Raw genomic sequence first — 25,025 nt, forward strand, 5'->3', positions numbered from 1 at the left:
CTGCCGGCCAAGGTGGAGGCGGTGAAGGGGTTTCCGCGCCCCCGCACGATCAGAGGGCTGCAGGAGTTCCTGGGCATGGTGAACTTTTACCATCGGTTCCTGCCCCGTATCGCCCAGCTCCTGCGCCCCCTGCACGAAGCTCTCCGAGGTAAGCCGGGCAAAGGCGACGTTACCTGGACCGAGCAGATGGACACGGCGTTCACGGGCGTGAAGCTCGCCTTGGCTAACGCCACCATGCTCGCGCACCCGGCGCCCGATGCACCGATCGGCCTCACCACCGATGCCTCGGACTACGCGGTGGGCGCGGTGCACGAGCAATGGGTGCCTGGAGCTTGGCAACCGCTGGCGTTCTTTAGCCGGCAGCTTCGCCCGCCCGAACGCCGTTACAGTACCTTCGACCGCGAGTTGCTCGGACTTCACTTGGCGGTCAGGCACTTCCGCCATCTGCTCGAGGGCCGGGCGTTCACTGCCTTCGTCGACCACAAGCCGCTGATCTTCGCGATGGGCAAGGTCACCGAGCCGTGGTCGGCCCGGCAGCAGCGTCACCTCTCGGCCGTGTCCGAGTACACGACGGACATCCAGCACGTCGCGGGGAAGGACAACCCGGTGGCGGATTGCCTTTCCCGGGCCGTCGCCCACGCAGTCCACCTCGGCATCGACTATGCCCGGATGGCAGCGGACCAGGCCGCTGACCCCGACGTCCAGGCCTTGCGGACCGCCGTCACGGGCCTCCGCGTCACCGAGGTGCCGTTCGACGGCACGGGCGCGGCCCTCTTGTGCGACGTCTCCCTCGGGCGTCCTCGCCCCATTGTGCCCGCGGGCTGGCAGTGCCAGGTGTTTGACGCCATCCACGGCCTGTCCCACCCGGGCGCGAGGGCCTCCCAAAGGCTGATCGCCGACAAGTTCGTCTGGCATGGCCTCCGGAAGGCCGTCCGCGGCTGGGCCAGGACATGCCTCGCGTGCCAGCGCGCCAAGGTGCACCGGCACACCCAGGCCCCGTTGGCCCCGTTCACGGTGCCGGAACGCCGGTTTGACCACGTCCACGTGGACCTGGTGGGACCTCTGCCCCCCTCGCGGGGTTTCACCCACGTCCTCACCATGGTGGACCGCACCACCCGGTGGCCGGAGGCCGTGCCCTTGGCGTCGACAACGGCGGCCGATGTCGCGCAGGCTTTCATCGCCACCTGGGTCGCCCGGTTCGGCGCCCCCTCAGACATCTCATCCGACCGCGGCCCCCAGTTCACCTCGGAGCTCTGGGGGGCGGTTGCGCAGGGGCTCGGGGTCCGGCTGCACCGAACCACGGCCTACCACCCCCAGGCTAACGGCCTGTGTGAGCGATTTCACCGCTCGTTGAAGGCCGCGCTCCGGGCCACCCTCCGCGGCGGCGGCTGGGTCGACAGGCTCCCCTGGGTCCTGGTGGGCCTCCGGACGGCGCCCAAGGAGGACCTGCGCGCATCCGCGGCGGAGTTGGTCTTCGGGCAACCGCTGCGGGTGCCGGGCGAGTTCCTCCCCGACTCCACGGCACCATGGTCCGCGGCACAGCAGCGCTCCGCTCTGCAAGAGACCGCCCAGAGGTTCGCCCCGGTGCCAACGGCATGCCTCGGGCACCCACCGACGCACGTCGCCCCGGAGCTTCGCACGGCGGAGTACGTCTTCGTCCGCCACGATGCCCATCGGACACCACTGCGGCCCCCGTACGACGGGCCTTTCCGCGTGCTGGAGACCGGGGCGAAGCACTTCACCCTGGACATCGGCGGTACTCCTGACCGCGTTTCGGTAGACCGCCTCAAGCCGGCCCACCTCGATGTGGACCATCCACCGCCAGTGGCCCGACCCCTACGTCGGGGCCGCCCTCCTGCGGGCGGACCCCCGGCACCGCCCAGCCCCGCCGCCACGGCGCCCCCCGGTCCTGCACCCATCCCAGGGGCAGCCAGGGGCATCCCACCTGGTATCCCTGCACCCCAGACGCCGCCGATCGCCAGGGGGCGCTTCGGCCGGGTCATTCGTCTGCCCCGCAAACTGGCCCTCCAGGTGCGCGGGAATTCTGGGGGGGCGCGTGTGGCGGACACAAAAGCCCACTGGCGTGGTGACATCATTCCACGCACCAAGTGGGCGGTGGCCACGCCCGAGGGGTAGGCGTGGCCTCAGGATATACACCGGGCGACCAGCCCGGAAGAGTAGAGCTAGAGTGTTACAGTGTAGTCTTACAATAAAGACGTTCATATGTTACCGCTTGTCCGCTTCCTCCTTGCTCACAAGCAGCGCGCGTAACGCCGCGCTTTAATAAACTACAAATGAGACCGACTCGGATCAATACGGACCATGGCGCAATACGGAGCAATACGGACCACACAGAAAAGATCGTCCTGCATGGTAGCACATTGCTAACTTTGGTTTATATTGAGTGACTGCAAGAGATAAAAGCACATCAAAGCGTTACATGGTCTTCGGAAGAGCTAGACCCATGCCTCTCACATGCACTTCATGGATAGTGCAATGTTATTATCATGGAACCATTTCACACCGACTCAGACCATCTACTCATTAACAACTGCAATCAGATTGTATCGAGGCCATGTTCCTAAATAAATCATGTTCATCGATCATAATCATAAATAAATTAATAAATGAAACAAATATAATTATATTTATTATAATTATAATATAATTAATATAATTAATATATAATTAATATAATTAATATATAAAATTAATAATAATATATTATTAATATATAATAATTAATATACAAAGAATTAATTATATATAATTTATTATAATTATAAATAATATATATAATGATAAATGTACATATATAAATAAATAATAAATTCATAAACTATCATAAACATGTTCATAAATGCATGCCAGGGTAAATACAGTCACGTGAAAAAGTAAGTACACCCCATGTAAAGTTTTGACTTTTTCAACATATTTCAACATACAGCTATTTGATCTTCATTTCAACAATATTGATAGATAAAGGTGATATAATATAACAAATATCATGAAACATTTACATTTTGTAGTCCATTGTATAATTTAAATAAACATAAATGCAAATTTCGCATGTGGAAAAAGTAAGTACACCTTTGGCTCTAATAGGTGGTATTGCCCCCTTTGGCAGAAACAACCTCAAGTAGGCGTTTCTTATAACTATCTACCAGTCTCTGACATCGACTGGGAGAAATTTTTGCCCACTCCTCCATGCAGAATTCTTTCAGCTGTGTGATGTTTGAGGGGTTTCTTGCATGCACAGCTCGTTTCAAATCCCGCCCCACAACATCTCGATGGGATTTAGATCCGGGCTTTGACTTGGCCATTCCAGAACCCTCCATTTCTTTCTTTTCAGCCATTCCTAGGTGGGTTTACTGGTATGTTTAGGGTCATTGTCATGTTGCAAGGTCCACCTTTGGTTGAGCTTCAACTTGAAAACAGATGGCCTCACATTATCCTCAAGCACCCTCTGGTACAATGGAGAATTCATAGTGGATTCAATGATGGTGAGCTGCCCAGGCCCTGATGCAGCAAAGCTGCCCCAAACCATCATATTTCCACCACCATGCTTTACAGTTGGTATCAAGTTCTTGTGGTCAAATGCTGTCTTTGGTTTTCGCCAAACATGTCTTCTGGTACTGTGACCAAATAGCTCTACCTTTGACTCATCTGTCCAGAGCACATTGTTCCAGAAGTGCTGGTCTTTGCCTAGGTGTTCATTGGCAAACTTTAGTCTTGCCCTGATGTTCTTTCTGGACAGCAAAGGTTTCCTCCCGGCATACCTCCCATGTCGATCAAATTTGTGCAGCCTCTTTCTAATGGTAGACTCGTGCACTTTGACATCAACAGTGGCAAGAGCTACCTGTCGGTCCCATGATGACATTCTGGGGTTCTTAGAGACTTCTTTCAGCATCTTGCGGTCTGCTCTCGGGCTGAACTTGCTGGGGCGGCCTGGCCTGAACAAGTTGGCAGTTGTTTGGAATCTTCTCCACTTGTAGATGATCTTCCGGACAGTCGAATGATTGATTTCAAATTGTTTGGAGATCTTTTTTAATCCCTTCCCAGACTCGTGGGCATCTATAACCTTCTTTCTGAAGGCCTCAGAGAGCTCTTTTGATCTAGGCATGGTGACGCCGCACACTTCAACAACAAAGAGCAAACCAAACTAAATGTCAGAGGTTTAAATAAGACAGGTTCCTCCAAGATCCTCTCTGACGATGTTCTAATCATTTGCATCTGAGCTCGTGCACCTGATTCTAATTTTAGGTATTTGAAGTTGTGATAAATGTAGGAGTGTACTTACTTTTTCCACATGCGAAATTTGCATTTATGTTTATTTAAATTATACAATTGACTACAAAATGTAAATGTTTCATGATATTTGTTATATTATATCACCTTTATCTATCAATATTGTTGAAATGAAGATCAAATAGCTGTATGTTGAAATATGTTGAAAAAGTCAAAACTTTACATGGGGTGTACTTACTTTTGCACGTGACTGTACATGTTCCTTCTCTGGTTCTTATTGGAGTACATGAGCAGAGCCTCTCCCATGTACTTGTAACTCGAGTGAAACACATTTATTCTGTCCTCTGTGTTTATGCATTGTGGCTTCGGTTTCAACAACATACAATGCAGTCCGCTAATCGTACCTTACCAGCAGAACAAAGGCAGATCATACAAGTAATGCCAGACTATGTCTACAAATTACATACTGTGAATTCAATTCATCCAGCAATTCTTACGGAACACGCATTATCCGGTTTTCTTCAATGACTATATGGTACGAGACTTGCGTGCTAGCTCTCTAAGGCATGGGATTATTTAATTCTACTATTTCCTAACCATAGGAAGGATAATATATTACGAGCCGCATGCCACCTTGCTCTGCTTTAAATCTTGGTGGAAGAAAATTGATCTCAGGTGTGGAAGTTGTCCTCACTTCTTTTTTCTTTTTTTGTATACAAGATCGAGGCTCGTGAAAGAGCGAACATTAATCACACAGAAAGACAAACAGACACACAAAACAAATAACATCGGGAACGGTAGACAAGATGGGGAGAGAGGGGGAAGGACACAAACACAACATTTGAGAGCAGGGACCGAGAGACATGGAGACATCGAGAGAACTGTGGGAGGGAGAGGGCTTTGGGGGGGGCCTTGGGAAGGGGGGGGGGGTGGGAGAGGTATAAAACATATGGACACTGCCAAGACTTCCAGGAAAGAAGTTGGAATTTCAAACAAGGTGGATCTGGGGTGAATTAGTGGGGGTAGAAAAGATCAAGGTTTTGGATGGGGGAAGATAAGAGATGGTGGTGAACAGCTGTTTTGAAGACCTGGAGGGAGGAGTGTGATTGAAGTGAGTGTGGGAGTTTGTTCCAGAGGCGGGAGAAAAGAGGAATGAAAGAGTGAAGGTGAGCAGAGAGCCGAGATTTCGGCAGTTTAACCATCAGAGGGTGGCTGGCAGATGTTGTGCGACCTGTAGGAATATTTGGGGGACAGAGCACAGAGAGAGCTGGGGGAGCGAGGCCGGAGAGGAGTCGGTAGAAGACAGAAAGACCACCTACCTGCCTGCGGTGAGTGAGTGAAAGGCCCTCAGAGATAGCTTCATCGCGGGAGATTCCAATGATTCTGAAAGCTTTGGATTCAACAGCGTGAAGCCGAGCCAGGTGTGAGGCAGGAGCACCAGCCCATAGGGGAGAACAGTATTCCATTGAGCTGCGGATGAAAGCCTTGTATGTGGTGAGGAGCTCAGGTGTGCCTAGGAAGGACTTCGCACGACGGAGGATGCCCAGTCGGCGACTGGCTTTGGAGGCCAGCTTGGAAATGTGGTTTTCCCAAGAAACATCATGGCAGATGGTGAGACCCAAAAGCTTGAGCGACAGAACTTCTTGGAGAGGATTGTTGAGAAAGTAGATGGGAGGGTTGTCCAGTCGATCTTTTCGGAGAGACATAGTAAGAGTGTGAGATTTGTCAGGATTGAAAGACATGTTCCACATGTTTGACCAGTCTGTGATTTTGTCCAGGTCTTCAGAGAGTGAGGAGGCTGCAGACTGCCGATCTGAGGGAAGAGGAATGGAGCAGCAGAGAGTGGAGTCATCAGCAAAGAGATACAGATGATTTTCCAGAGAGTCGGAGAGATCATTGATAAAGACCAGAAAAAGCACAGGGCCCAGCACACTGCCTTGGGGAACTCCAGCGTGGACGGGAAGGGGAGATGAGAGAAATCCATTCAGGGCCACACATTGACTACGACCAGAGAGGAAGTCCGCAAGCCATGCATGGAGATTTCCATGGATACCATAGGAGGAGAGTTTGGTGAGCAGAGCTGGGTGCCAGATCGTATCGAAGGCACGTGATATGTCAAGGGAGACAGCTCTGATTTCCTGTTTGGCATTGAGGACCTCCATCCATTGTTGAGACAGCAGAAGCAGCATGTCCAGAGTAGAGTGACCTGGTCTGAAACCAAATTGATGATCAGAGATCAAGCCATTGGAGAAGAGGAAAGATTTCATATCTGAAGCAATGATGGATTCCATGACTTTGCTGATAATTGGGAGCAGGCTGATTGGTCTGTAGTTGCAAGGATCTGTTTTTGCACCTTTTTTGTTTAAAGCGGTAATGTTTGCTGATTACCAGGATGCTGGCAGATGACCTTGAGCAAAAGATAGGGTGAGAAGAACAGAGAGAGGGTGAGATAGAGCGGCAGAGCAGGATTTTAGGACCCGTGGGCTGATGCCATCTGGTCCAGTTGCAGAATCAGAGTCGAGGTTTGACAAAAACTCCTCCACCTTGTCAGGAGAGAAGGTCACAGAGTCCAGGAGCAGTTTGGTTCGACTGGGAAAGGTGGGAACAGAGAGAGATGGGTTTGGGACTAAGGATTTTGAGGCAAACACAGAGTTGAGGCATTCGGCTTTGTCACGTGCGATGTCAACTGTGTGGCCATTTGAGGTAAGGGAGGGGATGGAGGGGGAACAAACACCAGAAACGGATTTGACCAGACGCCACCAGGATTTGGAGGAAGGAGACAGGTTTGAGAGTTCATTCTTGAGTGAGGAGAGATAGTGCTTCCTGGCACTCCTGAGGGTAGACACACACTTGTTCCGAGCTTGGTGGGAGGAACTGAGATTTCCTTCAGTTGGATTAGCCTTCCAAGAGGCAAAGGCAAGTTGTTTCAGGGCAACTGCCTCACCACAAGATTCAGTGTACCATGGACGGGAGGAAGGGTAAGACAACTGAAGGCGAGATGGGATAAATCTGTGCATGAGAGAGATCAGTTTGCTTTGGAAGAATTCCCAGGAAGAATTGATGTCAGAGGCAGTGGAGATGGGAGACCAATCCAGACGATTGATGGCTGCTTGAAGACCGTCCCAGTCGGCCTGAGTGAAATGCCAGACTCGTCGACGCTGAGGAGGCTCTCTGAGAATGGCCAGAGAGATGTCCACTTTGACAAGCACATGATCAGAAGAACCGATTGGAGCAGAAGAAGAGCAGCAGACATTAGCAGGGAAGTTAGTCATAACCAAGTCTAGAAGAGAAGATACTCCATTGGCTGAGATCCGGTCGGGAAATTGACAGATTGTGTCAATCCCAGTGAGTCACAGAAGTCCTTTGCTGAGGTGCCATGACTGGTGAGAGAGGAACCCACACCCAACCAGGTGGCATGATGACAATTGAAGTCACCACATATGAGGAAGAGAGAGTTGGGATGAGTGGATAGAAGTTGGTCCATGTTGTCAGACAGTGAAATGTAGATGGAGTCATCACTGTTTGGGGGACGGTACAGGACACATATGAACAAAAGGTGGGAGCGGAGAGGAAGCCGTAGCCAGAGGTACTCCTGGGGGTGAGGAGGAGAGAGGGCAGTGCAAGGAGAGTGAGGAAGAGAGATTTTGATAAAGATAGCCACCCCACCACCAGGCCGAGGCTCAGGTCTATCATACCGGAGGAGGGAGTAACCAGGAAGAGATATTAAGGAATCAGAGACATCTTGAAGGAGGAAAGTCTCTGTTAAGCAGATCAAGTCTGGATTGTCAGAAGCAACCTGTATGGAGAGATCAGTCAGGTTTGAGCGAAGGCCCCGGATGTTTGAGGTCCATACCGTTAATGAAGAGAGAGGGGGAGCATCGGGTACAGGACAGGGGAGGGGAGGAGTAGGGTAAGATGAAGGATGAGAGGGGGAGGTAGGGAGAGCAGTTGTTAGTGTGTCAGCGATTGCAGAAGAGTTCCAAGAAAGGGAAGGATGAGGAGGATGAAAGGTTTGAAGGTGAAGGGATGAGGCACAGTGAGGGGTTGTTTGAGGGGGGGGGCAGAGGAAAGAAGAAGGTTGGGGGGGGTGGAGGTATGAGATAGAAGGGAGACGAAGTGGGAAGGAGGCAGCTTTGAGGAGGAGGGGAGAGGAGGGAGAATTGGAGAGGAATGGTATGGGGGGAGATTTGAATGGGAGGGGTTGGGGGGGAGTTTTGAAGGGGAGGAGTGAGGGGGGAGTTTAGGAGGGGAAGGGCAAGGGGGGAGTTCAGGAGTGGAAGGGCAAGGGGGGAGTTCAGGAGTGGAGGGGTAGGGGGGAGTTCAGGAGTGGAGGGGTAGGGGGGGAGTTTAAGAGTGGCGGGGCAAGGGGGGAGTTTAGGAGTGTAGGTGCAAGGGGAGGGATTTGGATGGGAGGGGTAAGAGGGGAGTTTAGAAAGTGGATGATTAATGAAAGACGAACATTGAAAACAAATTGGGTTTGTTGTGATTTTCAAGTTAGCAATCCGGTTCAGAATGATGGAGGAGGGATGGAATGAATGTGAATTTAGACCATGTAGTGAGGGAGACATATAAGATATTGAATTTCTTTTTTTTGAGGTGGAATGAGTTGGAGAGGAAATTGAGAAAAGCCTTTTAAATAGGAAGAAAAACAGCGTGTTGTAATATACCACTGAGTAAAACACTGAAGGGGAAAGGTTATACATATTTAAATAATATTTAAACAGAACCGTGAACAATCTTATGTGCACAAAAATACCAACGGGGGGAGAGCCGAGAGGGACCACCACGAGTCAGTGTTGGGGACACTGCCCCCAACATCACTTATTTCTCCATATTGGTTTTAAAATTATATTTTGCCTCTCATTGTATACTATCTTTATAATTGGTCATTGTGATGCGTATGGTCGCTCACATCCCTGTACGTTGTACTAAATAATTTGTACTGCGTACTCAGACTTTACTATTAAAATCTGACCTGAACTTTGGTCACCTCCGCCCACCTTATGTTTTCACCACTGTCTGTCTGTTTGTCTAATTGTTTGTCTGACTGTAATCACAATATCTCAAAATGTTATGGACAAATTGTGATGAAACTTGGTAGACAGATTGGGAGTGTGACGAGAACGAATTGATCCAAATTTGACCTTTCAGTGGGATACAAAATCCCCGCTCCCCCCTCCCCCTACTACCCTTTGAAACTACTCTTTGAAAAATGGCCTCCAAAGGTGGTTGTTAGTGGGATACAAAATGTGACCTGTTTGGGCTTGCGGAGGTATGTGCTCTACCCGAGTGCTGTTCTACTTTATACGGTACCTGTAGATAAATCTGTATGTATATTAAAACAATGACACAATACTTCTCAAGATGTTCTCCGCCTTTGGACACACATTTGCCCCATCAGAGTGGAATTTTCTGTGTGCACTCCACGTAGAATTATTAATGACGTTGAAGGAGCTGCGCTCCAACGCGAGTCGAAAGAATTGACGCGACCAAAGACGGAATTCGTCCGAGTTGCTTTATTGAAACAAAACAGCTCAGGTATTCTCACCAAAGCCCGTTTATCGGGCAGCAATATATATACACATTTATGTCGGGAAGTTTGCCCGGCACAAGCTATACCGGGCATGCCCGGGTGTCAAGGGCGAGCCTTGGAAAGGCGAGTCTGGACCTGCCCGGGCGTGTTTGGCTGCGGCCTGGCAAGTCGAGGCTGGGCGTGCCCGGGCGCTCTGGACGAGCACTGGAAAGGCGAGAGCGGGCATGCCCGGACGCTCTGGGCGAGCCCTGGAAAGGCGAGAGCGGGCATGCCCGGACGCTCTGGGCGAGCCCTGGAAAGGCGAGAGCGGGCATGCCCGGACGCTCTGGGCGAGCACTGGAAAGGCGAGAGCGGGCATGCCCGGACGCTCTGGGCGAGCACTGGAAAGGCGAGAGCGGGCATGCCCGGACGCTCTGGGCGAGTACTGGAAAGGCGAGAGCGGGCATGCCCGGACGCTCTGGGCGAGCCCTGGAAAGGCGAGAGCGGGCATGCCCGGACGCTCTGGGCGAGCACTGGAAAGGCGAGAGCGGGCATGCCCGGACGCTCTGGGCGAGCCCTGGAAAGGCGAGAGCGGGCATGCCCGGACGCTCTGGGCGAGCCCTGGAAAGGCGAGAGCGGGCATGCCCGGACGCTCTGGGCGAGCACTGGAAAGGCGAGAGCGGGCATGCCCGGACGCTCTGGGCGAGCACTGGAAAGGCGAGAGCGGGCATGCCCGGACGCTCTGGGCGAGTACTGGAAAGGCGAGAGCGGGCATGCCCGGACGCTCTGGGCGAGCCCTGGAAAGGCGAGAGCGGGCATGCCCGGACGCTCTGGGCGAGCACTGGAAAGGCGATAGCGCGCATGCCCGGACGCTCTGGGCGAGCACTGGAAAGGCGATAGCGGGCATGCCCGGACGCTCTGGGCGAGCACTGGAAAGGCGATAGCGGGCATGCCCGGACGCTCTGGGCGAGCCCTGGAAAGACGAGACCGGGCGTGCCCGGGAGGTTCGGGCGAGCCCGGGAACAGTGAGTCCGGGCATGCCCGGGAGAGGCGCGTCTGGCCGTGTTCTGGCCGGTGCAAGGCGATTGTGTGCATCCAGCGGTAACCGCTACAACGTATACTTAGCCAGTTCAAAACATCATTCTTTAAAACCGTTTATCGTATAATATCTCGTTCCCAATGTTCTTTAATACAGATGACCATAACAGGCAAACATCATCTTAATGTGCAGCCTATCATGTGTAAATTTCATTATTGATGTAGGTCTTCTTCCTCTTCCATTTATCACTTGGCTGCGAGTAGCATCATCTGCTTGGGGTGCAGCCATGCCGCCGAGGCAGTGCCACCTGTGGGTTGGAACAGGAATTTGAATTTGACCAGAATGCCGGCAATAGCTCACCTACTCTTTGGGAATGACACTCTGTGGATCTTTAACGTCCACCAACAATTGCTGACAGACGTCCAGTTTAACGTCCATCCGAGGGACGGCACATACCTTGATGAATCAACCTGCCTGCGAAACACCGGGATGACACTTTCTAGCTGGGTCGAGATTCAAACCTGGGCTAGACAGCTCAGAAGCGAGTGTGCATTAGGCAATTAGGCCTCTAGAGTCTAGACCATTCTGGCAGCCCTCATCGTCTTGATTTTCAACACATCAAAGTAGGAGACACCTGACTGTGACTCTCAGTTACTAACACTATAAAGACTAATTCCCTCAAAAACATATGGATCAACAAACATGTCCCCGCTTTATAAAAACAAAATTCCAGGTCCAATTGGAGCCGCCCTCGTACTTTGATAGCTTTGATTCTACAACATCATTGGCTCATTGTTTTTAAAAATCAATTATTTATTATTTTTATTGTCAGTTCTACTTTTTGTTCAATATAGATAATGAATCGCACTGATTTATTTTGGGACTTGAACATCCGCTTGTTACGTTGTTAGTTTGTGTTGCTTCCCAAACGTAGTTTATGTTTTTTAGTTTATGTTTTCAAGTTTTTTCAAATGTTTGGAGGATATTCCACTTCGAGTTTTCTTCACACACACTGCTTCTTCCTATTCGTCTCATTTCCTCTTCCTCCTCGATGACGTACCCCCTTCTTTGCTCAGCTTTCTCCGCTTGACCCCTTCTGCATCATTCCCCCTCCCCCCCCCCCACCCACCCGACTCCCTTTGTTCTTCCTGCACTTTTTTAAAACAACTTCATTATCGTTCTCACTTCTAATTCTCGTTTGCCCTCAGACGGATATCTCAGTTCCACAGAGGATTCGCTCAAACAAAAGGACACGTGCAGAACGAACACTGTCAGAGCTCAATTGTGAGTCACACTCCAGGAACGTTCGCATTGCTCGGGCCTAACCCACGCCAGGTGTTTCCAAGTTGCACCGACGGATTCCAGGGGCAGTGATGTTGTGAGGCATTTTGCCAGATTCCCGGAGTGTTTTTCCACACTACGCTTCACCCACATTTTTGGTAGTCAGTTAGTACGGGTGAGGAAGGTGGTGTAGTGCGTTCATGCAATTCTCCTTTAACATCCAATACTTATGAGCCATGTACTGTATTTGTAAATGGGAAGTGATATTGTGACGAACTAATAAGTCTTTCAAGAACTGACTGGCCAGTGCTGGCGTTCAACTGAAGGTGATGTGGGCAGGAATTTGTAATTTGCTTGTAGTGTTTATGAAAACTCGTTGACTCTTCGGGAGAGACACCATGGGATCTTTGACGTCCACTAAGGGTCAGTGCTGGCAGACTGGTCCTCCGGCTTAAATTCATTCCGATATATGGTATACGTCATTGCTTCGCAAAAATGCATACAAAACACCAGGATGACAATTTATAGCTGGGTTGAGATTCGAACCCACACTGGACAACTCAAAGGTGAAAGTGCATCCCTCTAGTCTAGACTTAGAGCCTATGTCACAACTGTGTAATATGACACTTTTAAAATGACCTAATCCACCCCCCATATAGCCGCAGCAGCCCCTATTAACAAAGTAAATCAGGGCGGCCTGAACATATTTCATTCCAGCTAGATAAGAAATGCAGAATAAAACGACTAAAAAAACTTTTAAAGAAGCCGGAAATGCTTGTAAATGTACCTGCGAGAAAGGGGAGTGCCTCTGCACAGTGAAACGGTTGGAGAATGTCCTGATCAATTCGTTCAAAAAGTTGATATATTGCAGTTCATATTGCAAACATTCACAACGATGTGGGACCATGAAAGGCCCAAGGGTTGTCAACTGGTGTTCTACCAAACCTTAGTGCTTATCAACACCGATGCTAAGGCCATGTCTGGGGATTGTTGATGCACAGGGTGAGTTTAAAATGATGATATTTAATAATAATAATGTTGGGGGAAGGGAGGGTTGCAATAGGGGGCTATGAGGGCCATTACAGGTATATATTTCTGTTTGGTTCCGAGGCCACAAGATAAAATATAGTCGATTTTGCATCTATTGGTGAAAGAAGAAGCGTCTGTGTGTGTGTGTGTGTGTGTGTGTGTGTGTGTGTGTGTGTGTGTGTGTGTGTGTGTGTGTGTGTGTGTGTGTGTGTGTGTTGCAACTGCTGCCGTCACTAGCTAATTGGATAAACAGGAAATGGTATGAACCCGACTCCACTCTTCCACGGATATTTCTCGTATTCCTATATTCTTGTGATTCTGATTTGCATTCAAAAATGAATCAATTACGGTTAACCACTCTGAAATTGCCACTCTTTTTGTCAAAATGGTGAAAATTATGTTTAAAAAGCGACCTGAATTACAGACGTCATGCTAGCAACGGCAGGTTAACGTGCCCGGCGAGCCGATCCGAGTCACTGAAAACACACAGCACATGCACAATAGGCCTCGTTAACATTCATACGAAATTTCGAAATTTCGAAAGCGACAAAAAGGGTTGGCGGCAGGAAGGGCATCCGGCTGTAAAACATTGCTTCAAAAAGGGGACCGAAAAACAACAACAACCACGGTCCCCGAAAAGGCCAACCCCCGCTTGCGGGGAAAAATGGCCTCTAAAGGTGGTTATTTCGAAAGTCCTGTATTGTCCAAAAAAATTGCCCATTCTGCTTCCTCACAGAAATTTCTCATTAGGCCTGATGAGATTCTTACCTGATTTCTATCAGATCTCACTGGAAATCCGAAGCAAATTCCCACTGCTCTTTAGGATGCCCTGCGCTATGGTGTCCGTCATGTGCAGTTATCAGGCCGCTGGCCAATTCTTCATGGCCTCGATTGCAGGGATTTATTTGCGCATAAAAGAACCGACTTCGAGGTAGTAATCAACTTTAATCTATTGTTCAAAAGTTTTGGGTCAAATTGCTTTTTTGTTTGGTGGAAGTCCGTATGCTTACCTGTGCATGCGTCTTTAGAGATATCCGCGTTTTCATTCTAATGATTGGCATGCACGTTTTCTTTTCATTTCTTTCAGTTAATCAGATGAAGTTTGAGTTGCCCCTGCGGAAGGAAACCGAGCCTTTCACAGAGACGGTTCGTCACACCTTTGTCGGGGCAATCTCCGTGGCTCGTGATAGAGCAGAATGATTTCTCATGTGCCACAAATTTGAGCATTTCCTGTAAATGTGAATTATGAGTTCATGTATTTGGATCATCCTGCTTGGCCAACTGGTCTGAATACATTTCTCATGCTACAAAGGCCCGATATGTAATCTCACATCCTGTGTTATCGTTTTGCCCATTCTTTTGTTATCCTGTGATGTAACTTTTTTGTCACATGATATGTGTACGAGCTCCTCTTTGAGCCTTATACTAGGTATAGTGTCGGAGTGGGATGTCCAACCTGACGCCGTTATTGTGTCATTTGGAAGTCCACTTACAATGGTCTATCTGCGTGACTGTGTGACGGATGCTGCTGCACCTGGCTGTTGTTGATGGTAGTGTGTGTGCTATGTTACGCCGGCAGTCGGTTGTAGTTTTTCAGCCAATGAGAAGATTGTATTTCACAAGGCAATGGTATTGTTCGAAAGGTGTCAGCATCAGTGCAGTGGGTTAAATAAATAAATAGGAGTTCCCTTATGAGGAACTTTTTTTTCCTTTTTTTTGTATACAAGATCGAGGCTCGTGTAAGAGCTAACATTAATCATAAAAAAAAACCCGACACATAAAACATATGATAAAGGGAGTGGGAGACAAGATGGGGAGAGAGAGGGAAGGACACACAAACAACATCTGAGAGCAGAGACATCGAGAGATCTGTGGGAGGGAGAGGGCTTGGGGGGAGGAGGCAAGGGAAGGGGAGGGGGGGGGTGGGTGGAAGAGGTATAAAACACATGGACACTGCCAGGAGGTCATTCAGCCCATCAAGCCTGTGCAATGGTTGCCAACCTATGACTGTTTGGCCATGCTCTATCCTTTTTGAATGCTGACCCTCAATCAACGGAGCAGCACGTAGCATTTTTAGTCGTTGGTATGACTCGACAGAGTTGAAACCGCTGACTTCTCCGACTCGGAGCAAACGCTCTAACCATTATACGACCGAGTCCGTTGGTGAAATTGTTGCTGAAATGCGAGGATTGGAAAGAAAGCAGAAGGTCATACAAGTAATCAGATGAAATGCTTTTGATGGAAATAAAATAACAAGATGTCCAAGATAATGCACACCGAGAAGCAGTTCAGCTCGAGGTGATCGATGAACGTGCCAGCGATTATACTGGCAATCTCACTGGCCAAGCTGTTGGTTTATTTTGGGAAGCAGTCAGCATCATATCTGTTGTTTGGAAAAGCTCCCCTGGCATGAACTTTGAAGAGCATGTTTGTTAATTCAGGGTTTATCGGAGAAATCAAAACAACTCGCTCTCAGAGCATTCTGCTGCTGCTGATACGTTGGCATCAGGTTGGCCATCCTACTCCCAGTCAATGCACACCTCGAGTCTCTTTAAAAACAAAAAGTGCTTGTGCTATGAACAGGACAAGCACCACTATTTGTAAATTGCACAACGTGAATAGGCGTCGCCTGGCTCACTACACAGTCTTGACAGTTCATTGAGCCACTGCATTGTGATCATTATGGCCTGATAAGTGCCGTGGGACAATGGGGGCAGTAGGACCACAGTTGGACACAATAATCAAGGGAATGGATGAACAGTAAAGGAGGTGAGCATGAGGAGGGAAGGAAACACAGCAACAAGCAAATAAGGGTGTTTGGGTTAGGTAAGGTTAATTGGGATTCAATACATTGTGGGTAGGGATGTCTTGACGGAGCTGGTAAGTTTCAGATTGAGAGAGCTATTGGTATTCCCAGAAGATTGAGAGAGCTAGACTGGAGGAGAGGCCACCAACATGTCTACTACTTCTTCTTCCGTATCCAACATGGTGCTGCGGGTAGCATCTGCATTCGCTGCGAGCGCAGGTATTCCGCTGACCTGCCTGCGATACCAGAACAGCAATGCAACAATGCAATACCAACAACCTCGCACATTTATACCTCGTAACTCGAACTTCCTGCTTGTCAAATAGCATCCTTGTCGATCATAAACAAAGCCATAGATGATATATGTGAACAAGGCATAACATTGCAAAGAGGAGGAGGGTAAGTTGGTAATTTTTTTGGTCAATGATGAAAACATTTCTGCTTCCTGATTGCCTCAAGAATAGCATCGTGTGAGTAATAATCTCAAAAAGGATATCTCAAAAAGTTATGGACGGATTTGGATGAAATTTGGTGGACAGGTTGTGTGTGTGACAAGGACACATCCAACCTGTTGATTAGATGACAAGAACAAACCATTTAGATTTTGGCTCAGGCCCAGATGCAAATCCGGCCTATCAGGCATAAACTGTTCAGCCCGGGGAAGGTAATATGCTCTACCGAGTGCCGCCATTGTAGTTGTTCCATGTAACAGGCAACTCTGTCACTGTAGAATGAAGACCTCGTATTGCTGGTGAAACCTATAGTGCTGGGGCGTTGATTGAGGGCATTAACGTTTTGGGCATTAACCCCTCATCTTTTGCTCCGACTAAGGGTGAACGCCCCTGAAACGTCAGTCTCTCTATGGTTCCTTCGGCGGTCAGCATACCTCGATCATCATCCCTGTTGACTTCACCCTTTGTTCGACTCTGTCATGGCCTGGAATGAGGAAGTGCATGCGTACTGTCAGTTTTCCTCGATAAGGTGTCACCAGACCCTGCTACAAGTCTACAATGGAGTTCAGAAAATTTAACCTTCTGTAAATTGTTACGTGGTCCTCCCGGTAACTACCTGGTCTTGGTGACCCCCGGACCGTGGGAGGACCCCGCAAGATCTCTGATTTGTACGCTTTCGTAGCGCAATCAATATGAAAGACACAATAATTCAAGTCAATAAGAAACCCACACCAAGGATCCGGATTAGTCAATAATATATTCCCCAATCAATCAACAACCATCAACAATCAATCACCAATATTACTAAGATGGCCATCTCATATATGTCCCCCCTTTCCCCACTCACGACCCCTCAATGGTCACTGTCCCTCACAATGTATCTGGGCCCCTCCAGACCAAGGTGAAGGTCGACTTCTCCGCACACGGGCGGTTGAACGAACCCCTGGCTGACGTGCTCCAAACGTGCACGTCACGTACCGGGAACAGCTGCTGCAGTGCACACCTCCTTGCAAAGCAAAGCGGGCAAAGCAAAGCGCGGCTCGCAAAGCGCGCGAGGCCCAAGGTGCGACCCATACGCGTCCTTGTAGACGTTGAGGCGAACAGTGCCGGACGCTTGGTTCCGTGCACGAACCCACGGCAACTTGACGCGTAACCGGTAATTACCCCGCGCAGGTAACTCCTCTCGCCAGACGGGCTTTCAAACGCAGCGTTCCCCACGCTGCTCAATATCGACACCGCTCGCGTCGGAGCTGGGCGAGGAAGAAGAAGATCGCCGCTTCTCCAGGACCTCGTGTGTCTTGTTTTTCTTCTTCCGGTTCACTATCCCGTTTCCGGTCTCCTGTTATCCGGAGCCTCTTTAACCATTTAACCACAACAACCTTTAATAGAATAAACATTAATAAGCAATGACATGAATAGTAATTCACCTAAATCCGGGATTCGTAACACTCCCCCCCTTCAAGAAAGAAAGTTTGAACCCCGCAAAAACTTTCTGGGCCGGCCAACTTTGATAAACAAACCTGATACCCCAAATCATCAGTTCCCCCCGGGCACAATTATCGCATCTCAAAAAATAAAGCAACAAACTTTCACCAAAACCCCCCAGAGATTCCAAGGTAATTCCCTCTAGACCAAGCGTAAACAACTTCTAGTTGCTCTTGGATGGAGGCCCAGCTGAGTACTCACTACATGGACGCCTTAAGGAATGTGGGGTTCACGGTTAGTCCGGGGAGGAAAGTTCATTACATGGACGCCTTTAAGAACGTGGAGTTCACGGTTAGTCCGTGTAGGAACGTTCCCTACCGGGACGCCTTTTAAGAACGTGGCGTTCACGGTTAGCCCGTGGAGGAGCCCAGGCTCGGCGGCTCCGCCGTATATAGAGTGCTTCAACTTCTCCGGACTCCTAACAGTTACGGTGGGACCCCTTGTCCCAGCAGTCACCTGACTGGCGGTCTCCTTCTCGGCCAGTCCTCTGCCAATCATTCTTTCGGGAGATGCCGTAACTCTGGGAGCCTCCATAGTAATATCGGCTGCTGCCAACACCAAAACTACCGTCAAGTGGTCCTCTTCTGTAGACCTCTCGACGCCTACGAAATGCCTTCCCTACTGTTATGGTCCGACCCTCCAAATCCTTACCATTCCAATTCTTCTCTGCCTCCCTGGCGTCTCTTGTGCTTGCAAACGTGACAAAGCCGAACCCTCTTGACCGTTGCGTTTCCCTGTCTTTTACCACCCGCACTTCCACCAGCGGCCCATATCTGTTGAAGACAGAGGTCAGAACTTCTTCCTCTGTGTTGAAGTTCAGTCCCCCTACAAATAACTTGGAACTTTTGTCGCCATCCCGAGCTGGGGTGGTGTTATTTCCCCTGCGGGGCTCTTTACCCACCCTCGGGTTACCATAAATTTGCCCCCTGGCCAAATCATTCCCGATAATCACAGATACTCCCTCTACAGGAAGCATGGCTTGTAAACCGACGGTGACTGGTCCTGACACCAAATCGGATTCCAAATGGATGACATGAAGTGGGGCACTAACACAGCCACCGATCCCTTGTAACCGAACACTATCACCAGTTGCGGTACTCTTTGACAATGGCAAAATGCCTTCAAGCATTAAGGATTGATGGGCTCCTGTGTCCCTCAATACCCTAACAGGTCTTGGGTTAGTCAAGTCTCCCTCGAGTGAGACAAACCCCTCATAAATAAATGGTTGGTAACTCTTCTGTGGGCGATTTCTTACGCGAGCCATCGCATTCGGAGTTGTAATAGTCAGACTCCGCTCTGGGTTGTCCCTTTTCATGAGGTAACAACTGGACATCAAGTGTCCAGGTTTTTTGCAAAAGGCGCAAGTAGGCCCGGAGGAAAAACTCGTGGTCTGCCTCGGGCCCCCCGGGAAATAAGTTTGTCTTGGGCCCGTAGCCCTCTGATTTCGAACAGTTGGGGTATCAGCGTTGTCCCCATAATCCTCTCGAGGCCGCCGCCATGTATTGTCGTTCTCCGCACCGGGTGTTCCATAACTCCCCTGCTGAAGTCTAGGCGAGGCGCTAGGTGTGTGGACCCCTATCCGGTGTGTTAAGGCATAATCATCTGCCATGGTGGCTGCGTCCCACAACTTTGGTACTTTATTGATTGGGGAATATATTATTGACTAATCCGGATCCTTGGTGTGGGGTTTCTTATTGACTTGAATTATTGTGTCTTTCATATTGATTGCGCTACGAAAGCGTACAAATCAGAGATATTTCTGTTACGTGGTCCTCCCGGTAACTACCTGGTCTTGGTGACCCCCGGACCGTGGGAGGACCCCGCCAGAAAGATCTCTGATTTGTACGCTTTCGTAGCGCAATCAATATGAAAGACACAATAATTCAAGTCAATAAGAAACCCCACACCAAGGATCCGGATTAGTCAATAATATATTCCCCAATCAATCAACAACCATCAACAATCAATCACCAATATTACTAAGATGGCCATCTCATATATGTCCCCCCTTTCCCCACTCACGACCCCTCAATGGTCACTGTCCCTCACAATGTCTCTGGGCTCCTCCAGACCAAGGTGAAGGTCGACTTCTCCGCACACGGGCGGTTGAACGAACCCCTGGCTGACGTGCTCCAAACGTGCACGTCGCGTACCGGGAACAGCTGCTGCAGCGCACACCTCCTTGCAAAGCAAAGTGGGCAAAGCAAAGCGCGGCTCGCAAAGCGCGCGAGGCCCAAGGTGCGACCCGTACGCGTCCTTGTAGACGTTGAGGCGAACGGTGCCGGACGCTTGGTTCCGTGCACGAACCCACGGCAACTTGACGCATAACCGGTAATTACCCCGCGCAGGTAACTCCTTTCGCCAGACGGGCTTTCAAACGCCGCGTTCCCCACGCTGCTCAATATCGACACCGCTCGTGTCAGTGCTGGGCGAGGAAGAAGAAGATCGCCGCTTCTCCAGGACCTCGTGTGTCTTGTTTTTCTTCTTCCGGTTCACTATCCCCTTTCCGGTCTCCTGTTATCCGGAGCCTCTTTAACCATTTAACCACAACAACCTTTAATAGAATAAACATTAATAAGCAATGACATGAATAGTAATTCACCTAAATCCGGGATCCGTAACAAAATCAAGACCATGGCAACTAATTGCTCTCTTTCACTTAAGCTTTCAGCTTCTGGGACACATTGATGCAACTAGAGATCATCATTGATGTCGTCTCCATGTCTGTGGCCGTTTAGGTGACGATATGTTACACACACTTACAGCTCTTCACAATAGTGTAACTTCCACTTGATCCACTCTCGTATTAATTGGCGGCGGCAGTTTCGGAAGCCATTTTATGTCACTGCATTCGTTGTATTTGATTGTTTCATTCGTCTTTTGTTCCTAAATGTATGCTCTTGAACTTTGATTGGTTTAAAATAACTTTGAGGAAGTAATTGTCAGTTAAACAGACATATTTCAATGTGGGCCTACCCGGGTAGGCAACAACGCTGACCTGATCCTGGTTAACTTCCGGTACAGCCGGCAGGGTGTCTCGCCAGGGTTAGACCAGAATCATTGGCTATCTGGGTAGTCCGACAAAGACAAATGCAATGTTAATAACTGTGTGTTGACAAATTTGCCTTTTTTTTTCTTCCAGGAAAGCCTCTCCAGCAGTCTCTTATGGATGCACTTTTCTTCAACCAAGAACAATCCGTAGGTTCTGTGTCTTTGGTGGAATTTGTGCAAAATGTTTAAATGTTTGTTGTTTTCGAATTAGAGTCGGGACTGTATTTCCAAACAAAGAGACCATTAAGTCGGTGCACAGAAGGCTCGTTTCAAGCATTTTATGGTTAACCATAAGTCAAAGTTCATCGATGAGTACATACACAGCTTTCCTGGTTAGTCAGTTCGTTTTCCTTTTTGTGGGAGGAGGGGGGTGGTGGTGGAGGGAGGGTCATCTATTTATTGCATATGTAATTATGCTGGAATGTTGAATCCTACCTTTCACCTGGTGAATCCTACCTTTCACCTGGTGAATCCTACCTTTCACCTGGTGAATCCTACCTTTCACCTGGTGAATCCTACCTTTCACCTGGTAACCGGGTGCTCCAGACATGGCCTTTCGCTTCAGTCCCCCCTTTCCCTTCCTCATCTCCAAAGTTATTCTCTTGTTTCCCTACCCTATCAAAACTTCTGTACTTCCTTTCCCTCTCCTACCACCCTCCGTTTTCTCAATTTAGAACTCCCCCACTCCCTTACAACAATAGACCGATATCAATGGTGAGATGAATATCCTGATATACCAGCAGTTGTCGGTTCAACTCTAGCTGGAACAGTAGTGTTTTCACGTTACCTTTCGCCACCGAAGATGGATGGAGGTTATGTTTTCACCCCTGTCTGTTTGTCTGTGAACTGGATGTCTCAAAAAGTTGCAGACGGATTCGGACGAAATTTGATGGAGGTAGCGTATGTGACGAGAACGAAATGATTAAATGGTGGTGAAGGTCCAGACCCGGATCCGGAAACTAGAATTTTAAAGTGATTTTTTTTCAGCGATTTGTAACCACGCTCTTATTAACCTAGTTATTAACATCCATACTTTTGTATCACCTGACATGTCTTATCTCTCCACAAACCACAGGAGCCAAGGAGTGGGCAGTGAGAATGAGGATGAGTCTTGGTGAGGATATTTAAAAAAAAAAAAAAAAAAAAAAAAAACTTTTTTTTTTCTTTCATCTCTTTTCATTCATAATTACTAAAGTCATAGAATGATTGTTCTAAAGTTCATTTTTTTAAGAAAAATTGAAACCTGAGCATCCTGTCACCAGTGGGTTCAAACCTACTCTCGTGTAAGAATATTTTAGAGTCTTTATTAGAGTTAATCGTTTTGCAGAATTGTTATGGTTGGAATGTGACGCAAGAATGTTGCACCAAACAGTTTCTTTCTTTGTCTCCGAGTTTCCTCTCATTTCCACGCACGATCCAGACGTGCCAGACTTCCACCACCTAACAAATTTCTGCGGTTGTCGCTTTGAAATCGGCAGATTTTGAGATGGACACGAATCCAAAGAAACAATATTCATCGTATATGATCATTCGTTTGGTCACAATCTCCACATCACTTTGATTACCACGTGCACTTAAAGTGAAAAGTGGGGTTAATCAATTGGTTCACTTCTGTCTGCCTGTCTGTCCTCCTGTCTACAAACCTCAGTTTATGATCGAGGAACAACTTGGATTTAAATTGTATGTTATATTTTGAACACGATTCGGACCATGAATCGGAAAACGAACCTGCTGTTTAGCAGTACTTTGGCTCTTAATTCATCCTGATCACGCATGCGGAGAGCAGAGTGATGTATTCTTTTTTTTACTCTGACTACCTGGCAGTCAAAGAAAATTGAGAATCATTCCAAACAGGAAAATTACTGTTTTTCAGGATGTCATAAAGGACACAAATAACAGGCACAAATAACTAATGGAACATTTTACATAAGGTTGTGTAAAAGACACTGCATCAACGGCGGTAAACTTCTGGAATTTTTTTTTACAACCTTTAAAATCCTTATTTTATTTAAATTAAATGATAGACTTGAACACTGAACTCAAATCGCCTTTTTAGTACTTTCGCAACCCTTCCGTTTAGCAGTACAGTAGTTGGACAAAATATTAATAATTAAATAGATATATGTTGGAAAATTACGTGCCCAGACCAGGAATCGAACCCAGGTCCTCTGGAAATCGTACCAGTGCTCTGCTATCTGAGCTATCTGTGTGTCCCTGACCAAGCAAGCAATTTTCCCACACATATGATTGCCACTCTCTTTCCGTTACTGCTTCCGGGGCACTCGCTGCCAACCATAGGAGCACCAACAGCATGCTCTCGAGAGGGTCTTCCTCCAATGGGGGAAGGGGGGACAAATCCATGTCCACTATTACAAACACCACTGAGGGCGTCGTGAAACAATTACATTAATGAACAGAATTATATAAATAATTAAATTTATATATGTGGGAAAATTGCACGCCCAGACCACGCCCAGACAAAATATTGTGGTATTTTACGTCATCACGACCAATCAAATTTGCCAATCGTAGACCCCGCACATGTCCTTGTTTCTCAAGACACCGTAGGGTAATGTGTTCTATTAACTCTCTCGTTTGGGTTATATTGATTGTGAAATTTAGTTTATCCTTTCTCGGCAACATTCGATCCGAACATGCACAGTTTTGTCAATCCATGTAGCTTTGCCAACCGACGGTTTCCATTGGCTGGAAAGCAAACGACCACGCTTGCCAGCATTAAAAGTTCACTCGGTGCTTGGTAAATTGGCCAAAGAAAAATGTTTTTTTATTTTATGAATTGCTATTTCAGTTGGATAAGGAGAACCTATCAATGAGCATAGTTCCAAATAAGCAAAATGATACCACCACGAGAAGAAGAACCACTGCTGACTTGGTCACCAGTGAGTATAAATATATAATAACCACCTTTAGAGGCCATTTTTCCCCGCAAAGCAGGGGCTGGACCTTTTTCGGGGACCGTGGTTGTTGTTGTTTTTTGGTCCCCTTTTTGAAGCAATGTTTTACGGCCGGATGCCCTTCCTGACGCCAACCCTTTTTGCCACCTTTAACGACAAACAGGGGAATTACCAGTGTACTGGTACTCAATTTGCCGACCTCGGAAGGAAGAACAGGCTGAGTCAACCCCCCTGGCGTTAATTCAGCGATCGACCGGGATTCGAACACAGGATTCTTCGGATCCTAAGCCGGCACCCTAGCCGCTAGCCCAACACCAAGGTTCAACACCAGTGAGTGACAGAATAAAAGTCCGATTCCTAAATATTGAAGGAAATCAATATTGTCAATGCCCAAGGTGCACCATCTCTTTCATGCAACCACAGAGGCCTTGGTTATATCAGTATCCTGAATTTTTATCTTCCCAGCTGATGCAAAATGTCTTTCCGTGAAGTTTTTTTTTATGGTGAGGGATAGGTTGAGGTCACATCATGAATATTAATCCTGTGGATGAGGTGAGGTGGAACAGGACACGAATAGGTAACAGGATGTCCTTTTATATGGAGCCGGTGTCTTTTCTTCAGCGGTGACATTCTCTTTTGTGAACTTTGCCCTGTTGTTGTCCACAGATCCGTGTAACACTCCTCGATCTTCAGCGATCCCTTACTGACTCTGGGCACATTCTGAATGGCCTTAGACGACCTCGGATAACCCCAAAAAATCCTGCCACATCCGATTGTTTGTGGCACGGTGATTGTATGACGATTCTGCTGTTCCGTATGCATTAGGTATTGTGAAAGTTTCTTGTGTGCTGTTGCTTCTCGATGAACGCAGTGTCTGCTACAATGTCATAGCCCAATCTTAAGTCTAATCTGACTCGAGTAATCTTTACTATAATTCACAAAATGTCCGTCCGTCCGTTCGAAGGTACCGCAAAAACGGCTCAACCGATCGCAACAATATTTTGGGTGGGTATTTGTGGGACCCCTGGGAGTAAAATAGGCTATATTGTTTTTCCAAGTTTTCTAATTTTCCAGTTTTTCCAAACACGATGGAATAATATTTACCGATTATGAACAGTAATGTGGCTTTTGTTGAAATTCTACAAATACTGTTTATTCTACGTACCAGGAGAGAGTAGATCGACTCCTGACGAACTCTTCCTATATA

At 48.2% G+C, this 25,025-nt stretch overlaps 1 protein-coding gene across 3 annotated transcripts in view; it reads left to right on the top strand.

The window, feature by feature from the left end:
• The window catches only part of LOC137435511 (mitogen-activated protein kinase kinase kinase kinase 5), a 208,854-nt gene that overhangs the window by 108,832 nt on the left and 74,997 nt on the right, over window positions 1-25,025 (top strand). For all 3 annotated transcript variants that reach the window (XM_068129366.2, XM_068129365.2, XM_068129367.2), the window contains exons 13-16: window positions 12,008-12,083; window positions 14,197-14,255; window positions 20,995-21,050; window positions 21,979-22,017. In XM_068129366.2, the coding sequence (XP_067985467.1) occupies window positions 12,008-12,083; window positions 14,197-14,255; window positions 20,995-21,050; window positions 21,979-22,017 (230 nt within the window). The remainder of the gene's footprint in view (window positions 1-12,007; window positions 12,084-14,196; window positions 14,256-20,994; window positions 21,051-21,978; window positions 22,018-25,025) is intronic.

Source organism: Myxine glutinosa, chromosome 9 (genome assembly GCF_964187855.1).
Source record: "Myxine glutinosa chromosome 9, kmMyxGlut1.1, whole genome shotgun sequence".
NCBI classification, from domain to species: Eukaryota; Metazoa; Chordata; class Myxini; order Myxiniformes; family Myxinidae; genus Myxine; species Myxine glutinosa.